Source organism: Orbicella franksi, chromosome 10 (assembly GCF_964199315.1).
Source record: "Orbicella franksi chromosome 10, jaOrbFran1.1, whole genome shotgun sequence".
Taxonomy (NCBI): Eukaryota; Metazoa; Cnidaria; class Anthozoa; order Scleractinia; family Merulinidae; genus Orbicella; species Orbicella franksi.
In genome coordinates, this window is record NC_138154.1 from 4,224,521 (window position 1) to 4,240,247 (window position 15,727).

The 15,727-nt window shown below is 40.3% G+C and overlaps 2 protein-coding genes across 5 annotated transcripts in view; both read left to right on the forward strand.

Annotated features, from left to right (window-relative positions):
• LOC145501092 (uncharacterized) overlaps positions 1–15,727 on the forward strand; it is a 57,871-nt gene that overhangs the window by 39,550 nt on the left and 2,594 nt on the right. Inside the window, exons 1-2 of one of the 4 annotated variants that reach the window (XR_014051179.1) lie at positions 9,996–10,109; positions 10,359–10,448. Coding sequence is in view for 3 of the 4 variants with exons in the window: in XM_081480650.1 (XP_081336776.1) it covers positions 12,918–13,673 (756 nt within the window). In the remaining variant the exon portion in view is untranslated. The other 3 variants (XM_081480648.1, XM_081480649.1, XM_081480650.1) reach the window with 3 other exon arrangements.
• Positions 1,064–9,157, forward strand: LOC145499968 (uncharacterized). Its single transcript, XM_081479485.1, has 4 exons — positions 1,064–1,269; positions 3,982–4,365; positions 5,292–5,406; positions 6,264–9,157. Exons 1-4 carry the CDS (start codon positions 1,188–1,190, stop codon positions 6,502–6,504), a joined length of 822 nt encoding a protein of 273 aa, XP_081335611.1. The 5' UTR covers positions 1,064–1,187; the 3' UTR covers positions 6,505–9,157.

The following is a 15,727-nucleotide window of genomic DNA, read 5'->3' on the forward strand; positions in this document are numbered from 1 at the left end:
TTGCACCAAGTGAACATAGCTCCACTTTTTCTTGGCTTCCCAACATCGATGTACGGCATTCAAAATCGATGCATCGCGGATACAAAATTGATTTATGTTATTTTGAAATTCATATCAAATTTGAAGGAAAACGACCAATTTTTTGAGTTTAAAAGACATGTTTCGACAGAACTTCTGTCATCTTCAGTTGAATGAATGATTACAAAGCAAGTTGAATAATAAGTAGGCAAAAATGCTAATTAAGAACAAATAGTAACAACAGAACGTGAAAAGGTGTAAATTAAAAGGATAATTTTAGATTTACATGGTGTAATTGTTGATTGAGGCAAGGTAGTTCTTTTTGAATATGGATAGCCTCCTTTATCTTGAGTTGAAAGCTGGTAGTGGCGTGATCTAAAATATGAAAGCAGTCTATTGAACACAATGAGCGACAGCGTTCAGAATTCTGAAGATGTTTGAAGATGTGAGAGGCCCTATCAACGGCTAAGTGCTCACGCACGGTTTATAAGTTTACATGTGCGGGCTGTAATGCCTGTTATGTCGGCGAAACCTCCCGACATTTTTCCACACGCGTGCGTGAGCACTTAGCCGTTGATAGGGCCTCTCACATCTTCAAACATCTTCAGAATTCTGAACGCTGTCGCTCATTGTGTTCAATAGACTGCTTTCATATTTTAGATCACGCCACTACCAGCTTTCAACTCAAGATAAAGGAGGCTATCCATATTCAAAAAGAACTACCTTGCCTCAATCAGCAATTACACCATGTAAATCTAAAATTATCCTTTTAATTTACACCTTTTCACGTTCTGTTGTTACTATTCGTCTTAATTAACATTTTTGCCTACTTATTATTCAACTTGCTTTGTAATCATTCATTCAACTGAAGATGACAGAATTTCTGTCGAAACATGTCTTTTAAACTCAAAAAATTGGTCGTTTTCCTTAAAATTTTTACATGTCTGCTGCTATCTAGACCTTTTGGAAATTCATATCATTACGCGTACTAATAATGAATTTTTAAATAAAACACCGATGTTTGCAAGTTCGAAATTTTGTCCGTAAAAAATCGCCATATGGTCAACTGTAATTTTTCGGAGCTTGGGATACCTGTGGTCATAATACTTGGCTTTTGCATTTCTGAAATCATTTGCAACTGACCAGCGTCACTTTGTAATTAAACAAGTATGGCGGACACTTGTAACTACCACTGTTTTATTCTTCTTGCTGTCACAACCGTGTTTCTTGGTCTTCCTCGGTTCACATCAGGTGAGATAGCAGTCCTTAATTCTTTTAGTCTTGTTCTTTTATTCACACGAAATCACGTCACAACAGAATAACCTTATGCCGACATGCCGGCTACAAGTCGCATGACAGACATCAACACGATGTTGCAATTGACCTCTGCTTTAATTAACCAATGCAGCGCCCTCCACGAACGAAAACGGCTGTGTTAACGCAACTAAACAAGGACACTAAAGGATTGAAAAAACTCGCCACGAAAGCAGCAAACCAATGAAAGCTGTTACACTGTAAATAAAGCCAGTAAATGACGAACACGGCTCTAATATACATTATGCCAAGAGAATTCGCCTACTACAAAACTAAAACATTATTTCGAATCGCTTGGCATTTCTGAACGAATGTCGAATACTCTCAGAGTGTTTCAACCGTAATTTGTGTGGCTAAAGTCTATGAGAATTGACTCCAGAGTCAGAGCACGAATATATTCAAAGTGTCGAAACTTCGATATTTTCTTAACATGCCCACGCTCAACTTCAAAGCCAAAATGACACTTGAAATCGCTAGACGTTTATATTCTAAGAAGAATTGAGAGGGGAAGAACTGAACGGGAAAGCGTTTTTTTTTTTTTTAGCTACCGAGTATCTAGGCAAGAATGATCGGTTATTATAATTAATTATTTTTTAGTTGAACAGCTAGCGCATCCTACCCCCGGTCCGCCATTTCGAAAGACACCTTACCTCGTTTGTAATTACCCTTTTTATGTTATAAATATTTAATCTCTTCATGTTCCTCGGTCAACAAACGACTACGTGTACTTCTGGAAAAATAAGCAAAGTTAAAATATTCGAAAACTAATACACAATGCACCACAGGCCGCGCAAGCTCAGTGCAGCAAAAAGCTTTGTACGGGAATAAAATTTAGTCTTCAATATGCTTCATTAAAACTATGAATGAAGATTTCTTTGTGTCTGTTGTGCAATTTGGACGCAAGTTGAGTCCATTTTAAACGGGTTTGATTTTTACGGGTTTTTTTTGATGTGATATGGTGGTGAATTTGACAACCCCGTGTGGATTAGCCCATTTCTACTAATCTAAATCGTTTGGAGTGTTTGTATATCTGGCTGCAAACGGTCGTTCACCTATACTTATCAGGTAGATTAAAACACTTTTTTAAAAGCCTATTCAGCAGCTTATTAACCGTAGAATCTTTGACACAGTGAAACCTGTATTAAGCGGACCTCATATTAAGCGGACAACCTCTGTTAAGTGGACACCAGCTGCAGTCCCAAGACTTTTTTCCCACATTTACTGTAAAATAAACCTGCATTCAGGGGATACCTCTGTTAAGCGAACGCGAACACCAATATTGAGCCATTTTGTTGCACGAAACCTCCAATAAGCGGACACTTCAAGGGCTTTTTACTTCAAAATGTTCAGCTCGAGACTCCTTTAACATCGTTCAGCGATGTCGTTTTAAAGCTAAGTGATTATTTCAGATTGATGCATTGATTGACTGGACTTGTACTATGCTAGTTTTTGATCTTACGCTGCATTACACAGTGTTTCAAAAGAGTTAATTATTTACTATTGTATTGCACAACAGATTAGAACCTGTTTTGAGCGGACACTCCATATTTTAATACAGGGTGTCCGCTCAAAACAGGTTCTAATATCGAGGAAAAGGTTGTTGTTATTCATCGTGGTAGATGCAATAATAAAGTGTATTATCGTTTGTCTCACGATGTAGTCACTTGAGATGTAGATCGCGACGTTTCGACTGCTTACTGCTAGTCTTCTTCAGGCGATAAGGTCGACTGATTGCACGGTATCATTTATCGAGATCCTCACTGGTACACACGTAGGGTCAAGGAAGCTATTTACATAAGACTTCACCCTAATAACATCAACAGGGATAGTGGAATCGAAATTCCTGAAGCATGGATACCCGTGATCAAGAAACACAGCAACAGGAGAACGGTACAACAGCGGACGGCTGAGGGAAGAGCTACTCGCCGGAACAATGGAACAATAGGAGGATCGAAATGCACCAATCACAGCCGACCTTTGTGATATAAATGATACCGTGCAATCAGTCGACCTTCTCGCCTGAAGAAGACTAGCAGTAAGCAGTCGAAACGTCGCGATCTACATCTCAAGTGACTACATCGTGAGACAAACGATAATACACTTTATTATTAGGTTCTAATATGCTTAAAAGCAAACACTAGTGAGGGTCCCAAGGGTGTCCGCTTGATACAGGTTTCACTGTATACCGAATCTATCGTCATAGCCTCAAATGTCAGTTATCTCCCGCCCTTACGCTGCGGTCGGGAGATAACTGACATTGCAGACTACTACGGTAACAAATAGTTCGCTGTATTTTATTTACCAAAGTTCAATTGCAAGAGATTTTCGCTGTTATCAATTTTTTTAGAACACAAGGTCAGAAGTAAAGTAAGCTTGAACTAAAGTAAGCTAAAATTTAAAACTGCTTTTGTTGCCAAAATTTGTCGTGAATGGATCCCTCTGGAACCCAGGGTTAATAAAGTAATGGATTATATAGAAATGCTGCTTCTTGTCTCTGCGCAAATTTTAAACGAAAGTCGCACAACTATTTTCTGGTGTTACCGTTTTCACTTTTGACTGTCCAACATGTCCGCCTAGTTAAGGAATCAGAACTTCATTTACTGATGCGTGGAAATTAGGGATTAATCTTCGATTACGACTTTCTTTCAGGACTTCAATCGCCAACGAATGTCCAAGCACAATCTGTCAATGATGCCAAGTTTCTGATCATTTCCTGGGATAATCAAGCAGATGTAAACTACAGCACGATTCACATCAAAACCCACTTCAAAACGCCTGGCATTTCTAGTAATTCTACAACAATTGCTGGTCCAACAGCTGAGACATCGTGCAACAGCTCGACATGCAGTTTCTGTGTGGCCGACGTCAAGCGCAATGCATCATGTCACGCTTTCAATCCAGAGTACACGTTTTCAGTGGCAATTGAATTAAATTTCGACTTCTTCGTCAGCTATAGAGTGGGCGCTTGCAGTAGAAATGAGTCAAGTAGCTGTATTAATAGCCCCTGGAAGACCTTTACTATCCCTCCAGGAGGTAAGCTCAACTCAGCCTAAGAATGTAGTCACCTCTCGTAGCCGCCGGCCAATTTGGCTTTCATGAAGCGGAACAACGGCGAGCTATGTTCGATCATGCTACCCCAGGACTAAAAGCAATTTCATTCATTAAAGGCGCGTTCCCTAGGGGTGATCTGGATCAGGATCAGTGATCCAAGATCACTCGGATCATGATGCGTCAAAGGAACCGACGAATCTACTCTGGTCACGGAGTCATCGGTTCCTTTGATGCACCATGATCCGAATGATCTAGGATTACTGATCCTGATCCAGATCACTCCAAAGGAGCGCACCCTAAGCCGGTCAAACCTGCAAACGCTACCATGCGGGCGATTCAGGGATTAATACCCCTTCCCCTCCCCTTTACTAAGAAATCACTGAGGGAACAAACGGACCTATGAATCTGAGAAACGTCTTTGGCCAGGGACGAACTGCGGAGCGTTTAGAAGGTTTTTTATAATTGGCCAAGCGGAGCAATGAATAAAAAACACAATGTTCTTAACCCTAAGAACGAAAGAGGAGCAGATGAACGAGAAGGAATCAAAATAGAGTTTTAAAGTACAATACAGCGGAAGCCCGCGTTACGGCCACCACGTTAAAAGCTCAGTCAGTCATCTTCCTATTTAATGAAACCCTTTAATACGGCCACGGCATTAATATGGCCACATTTTTGTGGCCCTTTGCGGACCGGAACAACGGGATTCCACTGTAGTACAAATCAGTCGTTTGGCCATTTTGACACCCTTACCTGATTCGTCAAATGGATGGTCTACTATTATCCGTGTCATATCCAAACCAACTCAATTGTCTAATTTGTTATTGAAGTATTAAACTATTTAATTCAGTGTTCGCCGTCTTAAATACAATTGTAAATTATGCTATTTTAATGAAGTCTGGTTGTTTCAGAGTTCTCAGACTACACACTTCACAAAAAAATGTGCCTGGACCATGATAGCCACATGTCTCTTGATAACAACACCAGTGTGGAATATTGTGCTCAAAAGTGCAGCAACGATACCAGGTAAAGACCTGTAGCTTTTCAAAAACTCATTAAAGAATTTCACAAACTCATTAATAATTCATCAAGTTAAAACAAAGAAAATAGCAACGTGAAGGAGGTTTGGATACCCGGTTTTAATTAGCATAGATTTCGACGATTTTACTTCTCCGATTACTCCTAAGTTTTTGTTTCGATTGAGAAGATATGTCAAACTCTCGAGAAAGTGTTTCGTCGGCTATCCAAACACCTCGAATTTCGTAAACAATACTCCGCTGCACGTCGATAGTGTAGTCCCTCTTTCGCTTAGTCCGTCATGCCTCATGGGTGACGCGAAAGAAAACTGTGAGGAAAACATAGCCGCGCGAAATCCTCGCCCCCAGGATTTGCGAGGCCATTTTTTCCTCGCAGTTTTCTTTCGCGTCACCCATGATGCATGACGGACTAAGCGAAGGAGGGACTACTCGTAGTCTACGATAGTGTCTTTCTATAAAATTTGAAAAGAGAGTCGAGTGGTTCCTGATTTTGTTCTGACTGGAGATCAATGAGTGGACAAACGACCGTCAGATAAAGGAAACGCGGAAACATCAAGCTTACACTTATAATATAGGAAATATAGCACAGAAATTGCCAATTTTTTTAACGTTTGGCCTGCCTCATCTGTCCTTTTTCGTTTTTCGCCAAAACCACGTATGTGAACAACGACAAAAAAATGTGCATATGATAAAATTGCTTGATGTACTTTGCTAATGATTCCAATTCGCCAGCCGATTTACTTTCAACATTTTACACGTTAATTTCTTACAATCTTACTTTCTTTCAATGTTTTTCTTTTAAATTTTACATCCTAATTAATTCTTAGTGCATTTTCTTCCTTCCAGTTGCAAGTCTTTCGAGTACGGCCATGGATACAACAGCCAGGGCGAGTTCCAAAATAACCTGTTCATAAAGGAACTTGGCCAATGTAAACTAAAAAGTGTTAACAGAAAATCCTACAAATTGAAGTCATGTGGGTTTAACTACTATGAAAAAAACGAAGATTCTCCTCCGGGAAACAGAGCAGTAATGTTAAATTCTGTATTGTTACTAAGCCTCTCTGTTGCAATACCGTTTGCTTTGTAACTAAGTGTCAACAGGGTTTGACCAAGGCTGTATGTTCTGTAATGATCAACCATGATTCAGTGCTTGCTGTCCTGTGTACCCCCCCCGGAATCAAGGCTAGTATGTAAGAATGAGTCCTTGTGATAAAGTGATCGTGCAGCCCAACCATCCACTATGTATCAACACAACAAGAAATAAACATTGAGAATTAACCTACAAACAGATGTTAGTCTCAACGTACTGTAATGTTTTTCATACTTGCTCAGTTACTTACTCACTTTCTTCCTTGGCGTATTAGACACAATTGCAAGCATGCGCGCGCTTTAAAGGAGCTCATTCACGGTATTTTCACCTTTAGTTTTAGCTTTGTTTTGTTTTTTTGTTTTTTGTTTTTTTATCATGGAATTGTGACAAGCAAGATAATAAGGTGCAACTTTTTTAAAAGTTAAAAAAAAAAATGTATTGTGGACTCAGAGCCACCTTAAATTTTTGAAAATTGAAGGTGACACGCTCAGTCCTACGCTTGTGCCCGGGTGCCTTCGCTGCGCTAAATATTGATGCTCTTTTGAGTATCTTGAATTTCTTTCTTTTAGTTTTACACTCAGCTCGTGTGTGAGTGGATAGTAAAACAAGTTAAATAAAGCACTAAAGTAATTTTAGCCAGTTCTTTTTCATGCCGTCGTTCATCGTGCAATTAAAGCTAATTAAAACAAAACAGATGAGATTCCTGTAAAGTGGAGCTACCGCAGACAAAAAAATTAAAGGGGCATACAAAAAAATGGCATGCGCACGCTCGTTTTTACCGGAAGAAAATCTATCTCGCTTAGATAAAAGAAAATCGATTCTTAGTTTCTTAGCGAGTTAATAGCTAAGTCGGACTCACTTGACCACCGATGTTGTAAAAACGAATCTATAAAAGCTAAAGACTTTGATGTTAAATATGTTTAATATCGACATCGACATCTCACCCGGGGCTTTGACTAGTCGATGGGCGGGAATTTGAGATAAGAGGTTTAAAATAGTGGGTTGGAGAATTTGACACTTTATGGGAGGTGATGGGGAAAATTGAACAAGTTACCTCGAGATCACTATGAAGAAGACGTTAAGAAACCACTATTCCTTGTATACGTTCTGGATCAAGAACAAAACCTTCAAAAACGTTTATACAGCGTTTGAAGGTAAATATAAAGTCGATCTCACTTGCGAAAATGTAGTCACTTCTGCGCTTCGATAATATAGTAAAAATCATTACCACATGGCAAAGTAGTCTAAGAGTAAATCCGAGCGTTCTGATTGGTTCTTTCTTGGTCCGGATTTTGCCGTACGGACCGTATCCATGGAAACTGTCATAAGCAGTGTATTTTTTGCTTTCGAAAAGTCAAGGCCCGAGTGCCATAAAATAATCTACTTACTAACCTAGCTTGCTCGATCTGTGATGGGGAGTATTGTCCCTCAGTTCTTTTTATACGGACCGAGCGCAGCGAGGTCCGCACTGCCACGACCTCGGGCCAATATTCCCCAATACAGCCCTCGCACTCGGTTAGCAAGAGGTTATTGTTGGCATAGCGAAAGCTGAAAGTAGTCCTTCGAGGGTGATGTTTTTTGTTTTCTACCGTTTTTCTCTTTTCACGTATGTCCTGAGGGTTGGGGTATTTAATTGCTCAGTAAAGGTGAAGCATTCGACACCATTTTTGGCCTAGTCGAGGGATGGGAATTTGACCAACTGATAATATAAATGTTTTGTGCCCGGGAGGTTACCCTGAGGGTCCCCAATAGGTTTGGCGGGACGCGGGATTTGGCTTGTTTTTTTCGCCGTAATATTCGGGATTTGAGCTGAAAGCAGGGGTGGGAAGCGGGAATTACAATTACGAGCGGAAGAGGGATTTCGTGGCTTCTATATCCTATGCCCGTTCTGTTATACAAGTTCTACGAAGTACATTCCAGTGCGTTTGAAAAGTTGTCTTCAGGTCTCGCTCGCTTTTGCCAGGAATCAATAAAATCTATCGTCCTCAAATTCGCAATCAGCAATCACAAGCCGTGTTCACTTCGCTATCAAGTCATTGAGCTGATATGGGTAAGGTATCATGGCATCATGGTTACTTAATTGGCCCAATTTGTGTATTAAGGTCGGCACACACACGAGGGGACTAGTTTCTGCAACAAGTCGCGGCGACAACTCCCACGAATTCAAACCAGTTTGAATTTTTGGGACAAGGCCTTGCAAGGCCCTGCGGAATTTGGATGCAGGATTTGGCTTTTTTTTGCCGTGATATTCGGGATTTGAGCTGAAAACAGGGGCGGGAAGCGGGAATTACAATTACGAGCGGGAGTGGGATTTCGTGTTATTTATGGGGTTGGGACGCGCGATTCTCAAGGGGAACAGAGCGGGATGCGGGATTTCAATTCCTACGTGACCTCATAAACTGACCAGCGGAAAAGCCACAAGTTGGGCAGAAATGAATCTTTTGTGCGTACAGCTGTGTCAGGTTTCAAGTAACGAGCAGCAACGGCTCTGTACCCTGTCAGGTTCGGTCAAACGCACCCCGTATCGCTTGACTAAGTTAGTATCATGAGACTGTATGAAGTCTTTGAGTCCTATTGCGATCCTCTGAAATCAATGTCATCTATCCATTTCCCACATCTTTGACGCTTACGAATGTAATCTTGACCTTCCCCCGCCCATCGGTCCTTTCTAGTTTTTCTAGTCTTTCGACCTTTTCTAGAGCGCTTGCCTTGGCCAGTATGGCACACATTGGGTGGCGGTGATAGTGATTTACCGAACGAGGTATGAGACATCATAAATTGCGTCGCCATATATTACGAAAAGTGTGTGCGAGCGGGAATGTCTTCATTCTGAAAGAAAAGTTCTGAGCCCAGATTTCAAGGAAAGTGAAGACGCTGAAAGCTTTGAAAGAAACTGTCAGGTGTGTTTACGGGCCTTCCTTTGAATATGGTAATGAAAAATCATTTTCTTTCACTGTTGCGTAGACAAAAGAAAACAAAACAGTAAACAGTTTACAGAAAGAAACGTTATAATCATTTGTGCTTATCTGCTACCTATTGAATCTTTTTGTGATCTTTTATGCGATATCTATTTTTAAAAAGTTTCTGTGTTAATATAATTATTAATTTAAAAAATTAATACTTAACGCAGAAACGTCTTTGAAAAGTAGGCGGGATCGAGATTTCCAGACCAAAAAGGGCGGGACGGCGGGATTAACAGTGAAAAATGGGCGGGAAAGTGGGATTTGAGAACCCTATTATGGATCCTCGTTTGTGGACTAAGATGCGAAAAAAAATTAAGGCTCCTCACCGAACAGACTTGATCAGTGAAGACTTCTTTCATTATGTACGTGACAAGATAAGAGCACGTACCTTGATCTTCCCTTGACGTTAAGAATCCATTTTCTGCGAGGTAAATAGGGTATAACCCCGACCAGAAGCATATGCTTCTGCCCCGACCACTGAACGTTTCCTCTGGGAATGGGTACGGCTACCTTGGTCACATGTTTTAGTCGTATCCTATTAGCGTGGTTACCCAGCGCGCTCTTCGGCTGAACACTCTGTTTGTAGTAAGTAGACGTCTCGGACAGGCAAGGCATTTAAATTAGAGAAACGTCCCCTAGGTAAGTTCATTAATTACTGTGCTTCTAATGTATCCTCGTCTTAGACAGTGCTAGGAGATATTTCACGCGTTTATATGGTTGCTATGCCCTCAAAAGTCGAGGCAGTGCAAAGATGGAAAAGAGGTGTGATATTTCGTCAGGCATGTTCGGATTTTGACCGCCCAAAGTATTCCCGTGCGTTTCTTAGCTGCTTTGTAGCATTCTCAGTGATTTAAGATTATGCTGAAGCTAGGTTTTTCTTATAAGCAGGTTACAAACGGTGGAACTACCGAGATTCGAACTGACAGTTTGCACCTTGGAGAACTGACGGGTGGGGACGGCAGAAGACTTCGCTGCAAGGTAACCGAAAGCTAATAGATAAACTAGTCATAGTTCTCACTAAATGTGTCCCCGCCTTTGTACAATCTATACTGTTGTATCATTAAAGAATAGAGTTATTTTTCATTAACCCGTGAAACTGGAAGACAGTTTTCCGTATTACAGTTCATGAGTGTGTTTGCTTTGTTTTCTTTTGCATTTTCTTAACTATGACACTTTGTTTCATGGTTTAGTGAAAATCGCCTTACAGGTCGTGCTTAGCATGGATAATTGGATTTTATACTTGTCATAATAGAGCGGTTTTGGCTGAGTAGTCTAATTGGTATGTAACTGGTTTGGTTTTGGTTTTACGACACTCAGTTGAAAACCGCTCTAAATTCAACGAACAATGCAATGTAATTGAACGTGTGTGAAACAACAAAACAATCTTTAATTATTGAATAGAGGGGGTAAGTTTCCAAAGAAACTGTGGTGCTGTGTCAGTGGGGAGTATAACAAGATAATTTGCTTTTATCAACTGGGTTGATAATGTGAATTGGCCACCGTAAAGAGATCCGAAAGCTGACGTTTCCCTTCGTCAGAGCCAATAGAGGAATTGTGGGTTGTGTGTGGTTTATATAGAGAAAGATGGAGCTATGCTATTGGTTGGTGCGTGGTAATGTGAAAAACAACAGAATAAATTAGTCGAACGAAAAGCATTCGTTGATACTGTGAGGATTAAGAGTGCCAATTTGAAAAATAAATTTTTGTTCTAGAGTTTTGCAGCTTTCTGTGCTTCCTTGATGTAGGGAAGGCCGCAGACGGCCATATGTTGCTTAGAATGATTGAGAAGATTAAAGTTTATTTTTTTCACAAGCATCTGAGTGGGCCAGAATCCTAAATCCTCAAATTTGATTGGCTAATCATGCACATGTGACCAGTCCAGCTTTTTACAATACGACCCACGGGCCAGATTTTCTCCCTGCCGTAGCGATTAGTGCTCCTAAATTTTGCTCCTAAAAGTTAGGGGTAATTGTCAATCTTTTGCCTTTTTACACTTCCATCGACGATTAGTTAATACAAGTTTATCTCTGTTCACTTTAAAATGGCAAGGAAAGTCACTGTAAGTAAATTCAATTGAGTGTTTTGAAGTTGTGAGAGTTTGCTTGGTTGTTTGTAGCTTGGCGCTGTAATGGCGTGTAATCCTGTGTTTCTCTTGCCGTAAAATTTGAGTCAATTTCAATCGAGTTTACCTCTCTAATCATTGCCGTTTTTAGGAGAATTTCTGTGGAATACTCCTTATGAATTTCCTCGCTTTTGGCTATTCAATTTACAGTAGAAATGTCTGATTTCAAGTGATTTTAATTGCAACGACTGACAGAAATTGTTTTGTTAGGGACCGTTCATTTTTTATGAGGGAGGGGGGGCTGGTGGGATTTGGGAAGCACCATTTAAAAATCACATGACCCCCCCTCAGCTTACCAATTTTTTCACATGGCCCCCCCTTATAGCGGTCATTTTTTGGGATGACCCCCCCCCCAAAAAAAAAATTGAACAAACAATATTTAGATTTCAACTTTTTTAATATTTCTCTATTATCCCCCTACTTCACGTTATTGTGCTCACTATGAAGACAATATTTACAATCTCTATACGACAGAGAGCTGTTGTTTAAAAAACAAATCAAAAGAAAGAGAAGTCAATTTCGGATCTCCTAGTTATGGCTCGCCCTGAGCGTGTGGCATTTGGCCTCTCATTGGCATCTTCCTCATCTGAATTGATGAATGCAAGAATGACGTCTCTTGTGTCATCTTCTCCCCCAGAGTCAATGGCATCACTGTCATACTCATCATTGTCACTTTCATCCGTTTCACTGCTGTCAGCACTTGCCCTTTTGTCATTTTGTGTCAATGTCCTGGCATTTCTCAGTGTTGGTTAGCCAGCTCTGAGAGGACTCTTCTGCTACAAGCATGAATGTCTTACAATTGCCTTTACTTTCTCACTCTTGCTGCTTTTCAAATGCTGCTTCAGCCCATGGTGGTTTGAGTACTTGTTTAGTTCTGGAACACGTAGCTTTTTAAGCTTGGTTAGATCTTCGCACAACTCAGTCCAAGGATAATCCTCCTCCCTACTTAACTTTGCCTTTTCTTCTGCTCTCTTTTTCCTTTTAAATTCCAGCACTTCAAGATGCTGAAGATAATCCACCACAAACTTCGATTTGACAATAAACTTATCTGCAAATAGAGCAACGCTCTCTGGGTCAGATAAAACCAGCCTGCCACTTCCATGCTCTTTCTTCTTTATATTGTTAATCCAATCGGGGAAAGAGCGCATTACTACATGAGCATCATGAAAGAGGCTCGTTCCAAAATGCGCAATAATGGCGAAAGCGACGAGTCGTTTAAGAAAAGGTTTACAGCTGAATGATGCAGGCAGTTTGACATCTTACATGCAAAAGAAGCAATTTTTCTAGGTGCGGATGGCTGTTCAGAAAGGGCGAGTGAGTTTTTCATGCAAGGGTACCAGTTGAAGCCCATTGATGGAAGAAAACTGAACTTCTCCATCAAAGAGCACAGAGCAATGGTGGAAAAGTTGAATGTCATATTGAAAGATGTAAAGGAACACGATTCCACACTCTTTCAGTCCAATGGGCTTGCTTTAAAGCAGGGCGAAGAATTTGCCCACAGTTTTAATGTAAAACAGATCAAATGTACAGAAGCTAAGTTGACGAAGGTCACGCAGGACATGGAAGAACTAGAAAATAAGAAGAGCAATTATAACAGCATATTCAAAGGCATACTCAAACAGCACATCAACAAAAGGAGAAGGAAAAAAGAAAACCGCAGAAAGTCTAATGAAAGAAAGAAGAAGCGGACTGAAAACAACGTCCAACGAGTTTATGGAATCTGTGTTGAAAACCCGCCAGGAAATGATCTTCCAGAATACCTTGTGTACCCTCCTAGAACGGCCGTCCCGGAAGAGTGTCTTAAAGTTGAGGATGTTGCCACGTCGATATTTAGAAGAGATGGGCCATACATCGCACAGCTCTTGGAAGGGAATTATTTCACCGATGCTGCAAGCAGCAGAATCACCACCAACCTTGAGCGGAAAGTCAGAGATTATGTTTACACCTTCATGTACCCTGAAGAGTACACTCTGACGGAAAGCATTGCTGCTTCTTGCAGCATTGGTGAAAGAGACTCCCATAACAGCACAAGCGGCGACGAAGAACTCGACGACCGCGGAGATGAAGATGAGTGCCAGTGAAAGTTGCATTCGAAAATAACAGTGTTAAATACCTCTTTTCAGTAGCTACAAATGCTTTTTGTCGCCAAACGTTTTTTTAAAGCAGAAGGAAAGTTTGTAATAAATTTATATCCTGCCTTCTATGTTTATTCTATAGCAATTTTTTTGATATTCAAACATTATGCCATTTTAAAGTTTTACTAAAATATTTCACGTGACCCCCCCTTTTTCCCTTATTTTTTTGGGATGGCCCCCCCTTGAAGGCCATTTTTTTTCGCATGGCCCCCCCCCCCCCAAATCCCACCAGCCCCCCCTACCTTATAAAAAATGAACGGTCCCTTAGTAAAACTGCAAACTTCACACGAAATTTCACACCACAAAAACAATTTTGGAGAACTTTAGTGGTGAAATAAATACAGCTAACATAAAGTAGTTAGAAAAAAATCTGTCCTTTAGTACATCTTTCTTTGTCTACTATCTGAATTACTTATTCGTTGCGCAGTTTTTTAGAATGGTGCGCAAGCCGATTCAATGGCAAAGTTGCATAAACAAACCCATTTGTAATCTGTAAAACCAATTTACTGCAGGAAAAAAAAATAAACATGTTATTTGCTGGCTTAAGGTCAGTCCGTATAGTGAAAAACTGTGACCTCGGACTTGAAAATGCTGCCCTCAGTCTGCGGCCTCGGGCAGCATTTTCAAGACCTCGGTCACAGTTTTTCACTATACGGACCTCCCAGCCGGCAAATAACATTTACAGTACCGCTCAAAAGTAAGTCACCACCTTCTCGGGAGACAAGACCCTCGTCTCACGAGACGAAAGTCTTGTCTCTTGAGATGAGACGCTGTGATTAATGAAGTCATTAACTTCACTTCAGTAGAAAGTTGCTGTATACATGAAAGAAAGGTTAACAGTGTCATGTTTAAAAGCAAACACGGACCATTCAGGATCGTTCTTGACCTTTGAGTGGTTCAAAATTTTCATAACCATGTTTCGATCACTGATCCACATGCGTTCCATTTCACGTTCCAATTCTTTGGACACTTCTGCCATGTGCGTTTGTTATTTTAGCAAAGGACACATGCATTACGTCATGTTTTCGATTTGTTATGTAATCAAAACTTCACTTCCTTTCTTGCTTTCAGACGAAACATGTACAGATTTACCGAAGTTCTCTTTCCGGTGGTTAATATCTTGATTATTAAGATTGTTTACATTCAATTTTATTGACGAAAACAATGGTTTTATGATTCAAAAGCGAGTTCAAAGGACAGGCACACTTATGCGAATTCACTGTGTTGCGGACTAAAACTAATCCGGAAAGTATCGACACTTAACTCATCGATTGCTCGAGCACTTTCACCAACTTCTTGATTCAAGAATAAGAAACAATGTTTCCATTCAGTTTCTTCATTTGCGATGATAGTATTGGGTCTTGCAAAGCAAGTTTCCATGTTATGTTGATCATATTTGCGCAAAGTCAACAGGCTGCAATGAAATAATTAAAATGAGCGCGGAACTTGAGTTTCAGCGAATGTCTTTGACGTTCGTTTTTCATTACGTTCATTTAAGTTCTTCGCTTGTAAGTTAAAGTTGGCTCCCTTGAAGCGGCTTGTAAAACAGGAGCTCGCAAAACCAGATGCTCTCGTGGGGTAAACTTCACTGTGTTGTGAGAAATTAATCGTTTTCTCGGAAGCTAACTGCTTGTAATTTATTCCAAAATATACACTTCAATGGTTCTCACGAGACTCGCGTCTCTCAAGATGAAAGTCTCGTCTCGTGAGAAATGAGACGAGAGGTGGTAACTTACTTTGGAGTGGTATTGTACGTCTCGCAACTGGATTAGATGTGTTTTTGTCGTCTTTCTCCACGTCACGAAGGTGTTCTCTTAATTATTCTTTAATTATTATCTTTAATTATTCATGTGTAACTAACAATATAAATGTCCTATCACTAACATCTAATCTTGTGATTTTTGATTTAATGTGGAAAATGCTTCAGTTGTGTAATGTATAATTAATCACTGTGAGATAGTGGTGATGGTTGATTTATGTGGTAAATTGTCTTATTTAAA